The 11,344-nt window shown below is 41.1% G+C and overlaps 1 protein-coding gene across 2 annotated transcripts in view; it reads right to left on the bottom strand.

Moving 5' to 3' along the window:
* Positions 1-2,087: 2,087 nt before the first annotated feature.
* FAM160B1 (family with sequence similarity 160 member B1) overlaps positions 2,088-11,344 on the bottom strand; it is a 34,609-nt gene continuing 25,352 nt past the window's right edge. For both annotated transcript variants that reach the window (XM_017728611.1, XM_017728612.1), the window contains 4 exons: positions 11,004-11,147; positions 8,345-8,485; positions 7,462-7,565; positions 2,088-7,372 (listed from right to left, as the gene is read on the bottom strand). In XM_017728611.1, coding sequence (XP_017584100.1) covers positions 7,267-7,372; positions 7,462-7,565; positions 8,345-8,485; positions 11,004-11,147 — 495 coding nt within the window. In that variant the 3' untranslated portion in view covers positions 2,088-7,266. The remainder of the gene's footprint in view (positions 7,373-7,461; positions 7,566-8,344; positions 8,486-11,003; positions 11,148-11,344) is intronic.

The following is an 11,344-nucleotide window of genomic DNA, read 5'->3' as shown; positions in this document are numbered from 1 at the left end:
AGCAGAGTGAAAACTGTGTGCATTTCTAGTGACAGCAAAACTTCCATCGATTTCAGTGTGTCCAGGTTTTCCTTCTGACCACTCCACCATGTTTGCTACGCAGATGGGATTTCCTCCTGTACAGATCCTGCAGCTGGACCTGGGCGGGCAGAAACAGCTCTGATTTTATCCATGCTGTCCACAACCCTCCCTGCCTGCTGAGCTGCACAAACTGCTGACTACTGAATCCTCAAGGTGAAGGACAAGACAAAAAACGTTTTCAGATTTGAAAGGATGGAATTAACAAGGCAGGAGAATGTGAGTCTAAAAGCCAGGATAAACAATACAAAGATTTCTTTTCCCTTTCAGGAAGCTGAAAGGAAAATTGTCTGGAAATGTGCAGTGTTGATGGACAGCCTGCTAACAATAAAAATAGGAGTCTCTGAAAACGCTAGGAAATAAAAATTCATGACCCAAATTAAGAAATACGAACTTGACAGGTGCTTCCTGTGGATGTGGAGATGAGGGAAGTAGAAGTGGGTTTCTCAAGTAAAGGATAATGACGACGCACAGAACAGGTAATTTGTTTCTCCTCTCCAAGGCAGCTCAGCATGGGGCGATCCTGCCCCGCTAATCAAGGCGTGCCCCCGCTGCGTGCGATGGGTGCTGCATCTGCAGAGGGGCTGTTGTGTGAGTGGCAGTCGGAAAAGCTGAAAATTTCTTTCCTCAGATTGCAGCCACTTCCCTCATTTACAGGAGATGCTCAAGTGGATCAGTCCACCTCCCTGCTTTCTAGCAGAACAACCCCAAGTCATGCTGGAATTGTTCATTAGCTGGGAGTCTGAGGATGTAAATACGTGTTTGCCTCACCTCCTCACCAACACAGGCTGGTTCCCTTGTGAAACATTCCATGTTTTGTCCAGTCTGGCTTTAAAAGTGTGAGGTTACAGGCTCCTTCCACTTCTGGTCTAGCAACATTCAAGGTCAGGAAGTTTTCACTGACAATGAATTTCAGTTTGCCTCAATGATATTACTTCATTCATAATTGCATTCTCATAAATTAAGGTTTCATAATTCTTTCAGTCTTGCTGCTTAGGTCTTCCAAATCTTTTTATTGGGAACTAATGTTCCTCTAACCCTAAGCCATAATTTAGCTATGCTAAACTTAGTTATCTCTGTTGCTCTCCTCTCTAAAATAAGATCTTTTGCTATTTTCTGCAGAACTTCCTGTATCCTGTATCTTGTTACATGTATTACACAGCATGAAGACTTACATTTTAACCTGCTTCATCTCTCCAAGCTGAAATTGGGATCCTACACACCTTCAAACATGTAACACAATGTCACATTTCTGCCATGCTCAGGGCAAACTGCTGAAGCAGGTTTATCCTCACTGTCTAGGGCTCCCTGTGGAGGATCCCCTCTCTCTTTTCAGAAGAGAACCATTCACTTTAGAAAATGAATTTCACCTTTTTGAAAATTAAAGTGATTAAGAGAATATGTTCCTACAGCCTAGCACAGAAACAGGGTTCTCTCTTTCATGTGTTTCCTTATTTTTTAGCCTGTAAAGTGTATTACCAGAGGAAGGGGACACCATACAACCCCCTACTGAGTTATGATGGTGTAGAGCAGAAAGGCAAAGCCAATGAGGTGTGTCTACTTCTTCTGTTGAAGTTACAAGACACTGGCAAAGTTGTGAGTTTTCCACAGCACTGCTGTGGCAATTTTATACCAGCAGCAGCATTAACTGTAATAACCAACAGGAGTTCAATGAAGCATAGTTCAGAATGTATGTGCCATCCTAGCAAGGGCAATCAAGTAGCCCAGTGAGATACCATGTGCCAAGGTGCACCTTTTTATCCTCACAGATCTGACTCCAAAGGCAACCAGTCCAAACATGTGAAATTTAAAATTTCACACTCTCTTTTTTTGGCATTCCCAAGAAGCTTATGACACCTGACCATTTTAATCCACCATATGCTTCACTTGATTCCTGAATTGCTCCGTAGTTCTTTCTCTCACCATTCAAAGGGAACCTCGGCTGATAAAGGATGCACCAGGAACACAGTTTAGGCTGAAAGGGCTCATACAACCTGGGACAGAGTCACTTCACTGAGCAATAATCCACTTTAATCCAAATGGATCACATACCAAGCCAGCAAAATCCTTGAGGCTTCGACAGCACCAGTTCTGCTGATATTTAAAGGTTAACAAAGTCAGTAGATCCTGTGCTACTTGTATCTACACTGAGAATCTGTACAATGAGTTAATGAATATGAACTAGAGACCACACACTGATAGCACTCTTTTTTTTTCCCCAACAGGACACAGACCCCCAAAATATTGTATGAGAATTTAAGTGCCGTAAGATAACCATGCTTCAGTAACTCAGTCATTTCAAGAATATCAGAGAAAAATACAAGAAGATGCAAAACGTTCCATTTTGATACAACTTCCTCACTGCTTGAGAAAGCAAAGTCTCCCTAAATCTCTGAATGCCTCATGCAGACACAGCAGATAAATGATCTGGGTTGGGAGATGACAATCTCTGAGACCCAAGAGGATGGGAGAAAGATGCAGAGAGCTATAACGAAAGCTGTCAAGTGCATCATCTTGCTGTAGCACCGTTCCTGTTAAAGATGTAAGAGCACTTGCAGATGTTAAATGCCGAAGAGGAACAGCTTAACATCCAAGTGCAGCCCTCAGTGGGGATCCTACAGAGCAAAAAAGGATTTTTAAAAGGCTCATGAAAACTAGAAGGAAACCAAAAGTAGAAAAAACACACAATATACACAATTTAAAAGTATATAAAAACATATATAAACTCCTGTTTATAAAAGCCTTCCTCAAAGGCCCTGAAGGAAGAAATGATGCTCAGTCACCCCTATGACATTTGTCTCCAACAAACCAATGTTGTGACTGATACACTGCACTCAAATGCAATAAAAAACCAAGACCTTGACCAGCTGCAGCCTTTCTGGAAAGGTATCAGGACTCCCAGGAAAGAGCAGATCTGTGCCCAGGATGGCTCCATCCTGCCCATTTCCCTAGGCTTCCCATTTTCCTGGGCAAGAGCAGGCTGATTCACTCCAAGCCCTGCACAGCACAGTACAGGAAGCATGTTTATCCCAGAAGATGCTGTAGTGACAGACTCAAAATAAATGAGGACTTCAGGATCAAAGGCACGATGTAAAATGTTAGAACATTTTCTGTCTCAAGGTCACCCATACAAAAATTATTACGGATTCTGTAATAATAGAAGCAGTCGCTTCACTGAAATTAATTTATTTTGAGAATATCCCTTTTAATCCTCCATGCATTTTTTAGCACAAAAAGTTGAGTTTTATCACAACCTCCTTCATAAAACTTAGTATTGTATGTCTGGTAATGTAGCTGTTTCAACAATTCCTCATTGGAAATTCCCACATCTGTGAAACCTTGGCAACACTGTTAGTAAGTGACCTACACAAAGTTTAATAGAAAATTTTTACTGAATATCCTCTGTTTAATGTAAACAAGGCAGGAGGCAAAACAAGGAGTATATATTTTATATAATTACACTATTTTACAGGGCACAGAAAGCATTGAGGACATGGTTTGAAAACCCTGTACGATATGCAATATCAGATATGGATTTTCCATATAGCCCCAGGTCTACTCCAGGACCCTTCAATCTTACCAAGTACTTTGAGTTAGTATTTTTCCTAGCAAGACAAAGAGCACTAATAAAATGTCACCTGTGAGACTGCACAGCAGGTTATGGTAGAAATTACCATGCATTTACAAAGCCATTCCATGATTACTTGTGCCCTGTAAAATAAAGTGTGGCAATCTTTACACTAATCATAGTGTAAGCAAGCTCGGGATTCTGGTCCTTTTTTATATATATATATATGTATATATATACATAGGTGATGTACAACCAGACTCAAGCTGTGCATCAAATCACAGCTTTTATATTGCACAGACAAATATATAGTAAGAACATGGCACAGACAGGATCTGAATACCAGGAATATTACAGTCATATGAGAAACTAAGGACAAACTTGTTCTACCAGAGCTAGCACATGGCTTATTACAAAATTTTCTAAATCAGTCTAAATCAAATACATACTCTAAATGAAAAAAAACGTAAAAAAATGCTTCTATTTACACACATGTGCATCAAGATTAAAATGTGGTTTGGATCTGCTTTTTGAAATAAAAATTTTTCTAGTATCCCATCTCAAGTATTTCAGTCTAATCCCAGCGGCCCCATTCTCTAAGGTGATGAGCCCTTGCCTTTTCCTTCTGACATCTGGAGGATCTGTTAAGCCATGAACTCTTCAGGCCATGTATTTTCTCAGGTGTCCCTCCTGGGTAATAAATAACCACATACAAACACACGCACACAGAAACAAAAGGGGCTCCTCAATGACATGCATAGATCAAAAGGTGAAAACATGGACCTGAACTAACTTCTAATCATTAATAAAAAAAAAAAAAAAAGTGCATGAAAAATATCACCACAAAAAATAATTCAATGAGTTCCATCTCTTAAGAAAGATTAAATCACTTTTACAAAAATAAAGGTCATTGTCATCAGGTATGGTCATTAAGGGTTTGTAGGCAGCACTCACAAAAGCAGTTTAGGCTAAAGCAACTTTAAGGATTGCTTCACTTGTGTGAGGATGGATCCACGTCTTCTAAATTCATCAACTAAATAACATCTGGTTTGCAAGAACATCACCAATGTCACTGGAGACTGAACAATCATTGCCTGAATTTAAGAGTGATTATAGTTCTATCTACTTATTTTTCTCATGGACAAGCTTAAGGAGCTGTGTTTGCAGCTCTGCAGTGTTTTGCATTAAAACAGCACAGAGGCTGCAGCCTTTCAGTGTAATGAGCTCAGGTATCAGTGAAAACAGCAAAACAAAGGAGGTGATGCTAATGCTTTCCTTGGAGATCAGGCAACTCTTGAATGGCTTTATCAATTCTTAAATTACTTGGAATGCTCTTGCAAGTTTTGTTTAACATTTCTCTCACTTTCATTTATAGTAGTATTATCACTTCCAGTTTCCACTGAAATTGGGACATTAAAAATATTCTGGAGCATATGCTTTAAAAAAAATAAATAAAATAGACAATTTGAGGAAAAAGTAATTAAGCTCAAGCAAAACCAACAAAGACCCAAAGTCAGTAAAGCATCAGCATTTCTGCTCAACAGCTTAACTTTGTTTATGTAGAAGATTGTGATTTAAGGAAAAATACTTGAAATTAAGCTTATGTTTAACTGTTTTGCTGAATTGGGACCTTATAAATAATAAATGTATGTATTGAACATCACTCTGCATAGACATCAACATGCTCTAAACGGTGTGTCAGGTATTAAGGAAGCTTCTAACGTGGACAGTCTGCAATACAGGTCACTAAAAATGACTTGCTACATTCCAGGTATGTTTCTAAAGAAGAAAGATGAACTATGTGTATTTTTTTCAAACTTTATCCTACTACGCTACTTGGACCTGAAAACACTTTGGAGCTAAATTCAGAAAAAAACCCTCAAACAGGTGAAGAAGTAAAACGTGCTTCTGTTTGCCAGAGAAATGCAACACTTTTGTAAAAAGTGTCCCAGTACAGGGAGCGACTGAATACAGGTTTTACCTGCCAAAATGTTTCCCCAGTTCCAGAACTGCTTTCTCCAGATGAACCTGTACTGGAAGCTTTTACAGCAGGATGCTCTTCACTGGTGACAAGAATAAATTTAGCCCATTAACTGTGACATTGGTCTAATTAACCTGCTAACTTAGAAGGCCTCTTAACATCCAGCTTCCATAAATATTAAAAAACAAGACCTCAAAGGCATGAATAGAGAGCAGAATCTGATTCGAGGTACAGTCATGTAAATCCAGAAAAATTCTAGTGACTGAATAAATTAGTCCATGTTTGTATGTTAGCAATGACATCTGAAATGGGCATTAGCTGTGCAAACAGGGGGGCAGGAAAGACAAACGAGGAAAGACAATGTAAACTGAAGGAGCTGAGCTCTACCTTGCCTTGTTCAAAGGAGGGGAAAGAGGTGCTACCCATGAGCATGGAGAGCAGGACAGGTCACTGGGTGTGACTGCAAGGTCCAGCACAGCCACCTGCCAGTGCACAGGGTGCTGGCAGTGAGGATCCTCTGCAGGGCAGAAGCAAGGCACTCTGCAGTCGCTCTGCCTGCAATGCCAACACCTGCCCTGGCTGATGGCATTCACATGGAAAAGGAGTCACTGAAAGGGGTTCCTGCATCCCAGCACTGTGAAAAGCAGGTGTGAGTTTTGGTCCTATATAAGTTATCAATACTTTAACTGAGTTGACATCACTGTGATGGTTAGATAAGCAATAAAAATCTCTCTCAAAATAACAGAATGTTAATGCTGCCGATTTTCAAGGCACAAAAGATTCTTAAAACAATTCAGACTAACACCAATTCAAAAGAAATTAAAAATACTGTTTCAGCAACAACTACTGATGACCTATAATTAACCCATAACGTAAAGGTGACATGAGTCAAACAACGGGAGTTGCCACGTAAAAAGCTAAAGCAAATCTAGTTACACAGATGACCTGGAGATCAATCACTTGGAATGACAGAGACAAACATGCTACAGACATGTACACTTCAGATGTATTTGTTATGGATGTGATGCCGAATCAGGATTGATTTCTTTAGTATTGATTTTAGACTAATATATCTCTTGGAGTAATCCACTGAGGAATCAAGCTCAGAGTTGTACTTAAGATCTACCAAAAGCAAATGATCCTCATTGACATATTCTGTTGTATATGCATTGGTGGATTCTTCATTTTTAGTACCACACATTGCAACTATAGGTGTGTTTTTCTTTCATATATCCAACTGAAAAGAAAAAGAATTAAGACATAAAAATGTTATAAAATTAATTTGCTTTTTAAAAAGTAGTATGGTCAGGAAGAGCAAATTGGTGCATGTGAGCCCCAGGACATACAAGAGCCCAAACTCTCTAAACATTGTCATCAGAATAACCAAGGTCTGATGTCTGTGGTTCCTCATGCAGCTTTTGCAGCTCTTCACACAGTGGCTAGGAATGCTGTGTATTGGTTTCTCCCCAAATGCCTTCGCTCATATTCCAACTCCATTTGCAATCTCGACATCTGGTGAAAGGAACTTCCAAACATCCCCTGCCACTTTGCCAGGAGGCACCACCTTCTCTCTGGGTGTTATCAGTGGTCCTCTGGCCGAGGCCAGCCTGGAGCCGGGGGTGGCTCGGCCCGGGGCTGCTCAGGGCGTGGCTGAGGCGTGGTACTTCACAAAGGCGATCGCCGCCAGCTCCTTGCAGAACTCCTCCAGCACAATCACGCCCTCTAGTAACGTCATGTGGTCAATACTGGGACAGGAAGAAAAATGCAGGCAATCAGGACTGGCACACACAAACCCAGCCACGCGTCCTGGAGAACGTGCAATGCGTTTACTCACATGGGCCCTTCCGGCTCCAAGCCCAGCAGGCGTTTTCTGACCAGCAGAAGTTTGGGAGTGAAATCTGGGATGCGTTGGATTCTAACCATGAGGTCCCCGACGACCTGTAAAGCCCAGGCCATCAACACACAAAGTTAACACCTGTGCAGAGCGCCTGGCAGCAAGGTGCAGTTGGCAGCTTCAGTGCCCAGGGACAGACCCACTTCAGCATCCTTGCAGGCTCAAAGAACAACCTGCAGAGAGGCTGCTCTGCCCAAAAAGAGGGTGAGGAGGTGCAGAAAGTAAAGAAATACAAAAGCCTTACTTGCTCTTGTCACAAATTACTTTAATTATGTCAGTGATTAATTTGTCTTATTAAATGCTGACACAGGCAATTGACTAGTGAATTCCTGGGCCTGGGGAAAGCACGTGGGGAGATAGTGAAGACTGTATTTTAGAACAGGGAGGGCTGCCGGGAGAAAGGGAGCCAAGCCCTCTGTTACTGTTGGGCAAGCATCATTAACAGGCTCCTGACCAGCTTAGTAACAGCCGGTGCGTGGGGAAAGCGAGGGATTCTGACTGAGGACACTGCAGTGTGACAGGCACCCAGCCAGCACTTCTAGCATGCAGGTCTGGCAGGAAGAGATGGAACTGGAGAGGAAGGGGACTTTTGATAAATCCAGAACTTAATTGTCAGGAACAGCCCTCATTAGAAAAAAAAAAAGAGCATGAGCAGAGATACCATCTAGGCCCAATCTTGATTCAAAATCAGGACTTTCAATGCTTTCAATGACAAACATTTACCAACTTAAACTACCCAGCAACTACTACCACTAACTACAAAGTTATTAAATGTATTACTGCTGTACAGCCATGTGTAATTAGTAATGGTGTGTTTACTCACCCTGACAATCACAGAGAAGAGAGATTTGCAGCCAGAGGCGAGGTTGACGTAAGGATCCAAAAGGTATTCATGTATATGAGGATGGGGAAACAGGGACAGTTTGGATAACACTGACGTAACTTGCAAATTTACATCATAGGGCTGCAAAAGGAGGGAAACAGTGCTTAGTTATTTTCATGCTGGCTTCTTTTCATCCACCTCATCTTTATTTAACTACTAGAACCTTATACACAGGGTTATGAATAAATAAAGATAAAAATGTTATATTAGAAGACAGGCCCAACCTCTGCTTTTCACAGCAGCAGTGCTGTGAATATCGCAGTTGGGCATTAGATGTTATTATCTGCATCGCTGCTACAACCACTTGAAGCTTTTGCACACTTGTTTATTGCAGGGTAAGTCCTCTTCCCGTAAAACATTTCTTCAGCTAAAGAAATAACATGGAATCAGCCTAGATTAAACATCTGCTTGCTTCTCCTGGGAAACTGTAAAGTGTACGAGCTCAGGAAATTGCCAGAGACAAATCCATGTTTACAGCTAACACGTTATTTCTCTTCTCCTTTATTTTTTTCTGGGAAAGAACCGTTGCAGAAGGCTTGGCCATCTTGTGGCAGCAACCTACAGACCAGTCCTGGAGTGGGAAAGCACCAGGAAATTCTGAGCTTCTTGTCTACCTCCCTTCCCCAAATTAACTAAATGGGAGAGGCAACACTGTCAGATGCTGGAAAATGCTTATCTGTCATAAGGAAAAAAATAGTACCTGATCTTCTCGGAAAAAAATAGTGCCTAGTTTAAAAGATTTGCTCATTCTAGTAAGAAACTTATTTCCATAAAAGCAAGCATTTTCACCATGGCTTCTTTATGTTCCAAAACTTTTTTCCATCTTTGATTTTCTCGTCTTTTAGTGAAAACAAGCTGACATTTTAATTCTTCAGCTCAGAATTTGCAAACGAGTAGAATTTCCTTCCATTTCTTCAGCGGCAGAACAGACTAGGTTGACAACACAGGGACAGACATTCCTTTGGTACACCTCTTGTTGATCTAAGTGGATTACAGGACCCTCATTCAACCTCCAACTGCATATTGGCAGTAACACTCTCACTGGCATAATCACACCTAAAAGAGGAGGATTTAATGACCTCAAATTCTCATCTTTATGCTCTCAAGTTAGCATCCCACTGAAGAATTAGGGAACAGAATCTTCCCCTTTTCAGGTCTGGAAGATTTGGATTAATTCAGCCTCAGATTAAGACAGACATATTTAGCCATGTCTATATGTCTAAGCTCTCATTAGGTGACTCAACAGAGATCTGACACTTGATACACCTGCCCACACACAAACATCTCCTGCCATCTCAGATGCTCCCAAGCATCTGCTGGTCTCTTGATGGTTCCACAGAGGGTGGATTCTGCAAGATCTGTGTTGGAAACACAAACTTCTGGGAATATCCTGGGCATCGCAAAAATGGCAACAAATACCTGAGCTCAGGCACCTGAGTCAGGCTTTCACACAGTCCAGGAAACAGAGCTGGTAATTCACTCTGCACTAAAAGAGACACCTGCTTGCCTGTCAGCCTAGGAGCCCCAGGGACTACTGGGACTGCTCTGACTAAATTTCCACTGACTACATGTGTACACATAAGTAATATTTAGGTATCTTATTCTTGAATTTGTTACCACACACTGTTGCATTGCAAAGTTGCCTCATAAATCTTCTGAAATGAAAGCACTTATTTCTTCCAGTCAGTGGAAGTTATTTCTGTACTTGGCACTCCAGCAATAGATTCATCCCAATCTCCTAACAAATGAAGCTTTCAGCCCCTGGACCACAGACGTTACAGGTAAAAGAGATCACTACATTTTGAGTTATTATAGCAGAGCTACTCTGCAGAGAGACAAAAATTCCTTCCATAAATCCATTCACTGCCTACCTAGCTGCACTGTAGGAGAAGGTCTTTAGAGCTGTTTGAGTCAGCCAATTCATTAGGAAGCTTTGAAGGCATGAGCATTATCTGGTGTTCACAAGAGGAGAAGGAAACAAAGGAGTAACACGTGCTGCATTGTTCAGACAGATAGCTGTTGTGATTCCAACTAATTGAGAGCATTAAAGAAAGCTGCTTCTTCACACAGAGCTTTTATTTCTGTCCATATGTCAGCAGACTCAGTAAAATGGCCCCATATCAGATAAATCCTAAAAAAATTCGCTGTAGCTAAAAAGATTAAACCCAGAAAATTTTACAGTTCAGGAAATTAAAAAAAAATTCTTAGGGTACAGTCAGTTCTACAGAAATTTGTAATATCAGAGAGGTATTTGAAACCAGTTACTTCACTTGTGTGCCTGAACTATCTTCTGTCAGAAACGAGGTTAGTGAGAGCTACCACCTCTGCAAAGCCTTCTGATATCACAGATTCATATCAGAATGTTCCCAGGAACACTCACAGAGCTGACCTAGAGGCTACTCCTGGCTTCCTGCACATATTCCCAGTGCATTTATTTGTGCAAGTGGCTCTTGTCCTGCTTATGACCAGGAAATGGGACATTGCACAATAATATGACACTATACTAGAAAGTGATGGGAATCCCCAGGACCTGATGGAGATAGCTCTTTACAAGTGATAAAAGTATCAGAAATGGAATTCTTAACTTGTTTTTTCTTACCTGATCAAGAATCCTGCCCATTCTTTCAAACAGGACTTTGAGGAAGTGTCCTTCAAAAAATGACGCTTCTAAATTGCACTTTTCCAAAGGTCTGGGAGATCCGGGCCACTCCCACCGCAAGCAAATGACGCAATAATCCCGGAACTACAAAAAAGTCATGAGGAAAACAGACTTTAATCTCCATGGAACCCTTTTCATTTCCTCTGACAGTCCATACACCTTAAAACCATAATCCGTACCTAAATGATAAAGCTATGCTCAGAAAGATCAGTCATTCTAGAGTAAACACTATCAGTAAAAACAGTATCAGCAGGCACCTCATTTTCCTGGGGACATTCCTG

Source organism: Corvus brachyrhynchos, unplaced genomic scaffold, assembly GCF_000691975.1.
Source record: "Corvus brachyrhynchos isolate BGI_N302 unplaced genomic scaffold, ASM69197v1 scaffold783, whole genome shotgun sequence".
Lineage (NCBI taxonomy): Eukaryota > Metazoa > Chordata > Aves > Passeriformes > Corvidae > Corvus > Corvus brachyrhynchos.
This window is presented reverse-complemented; position numbering and strand designations above follow the sequence as displayed.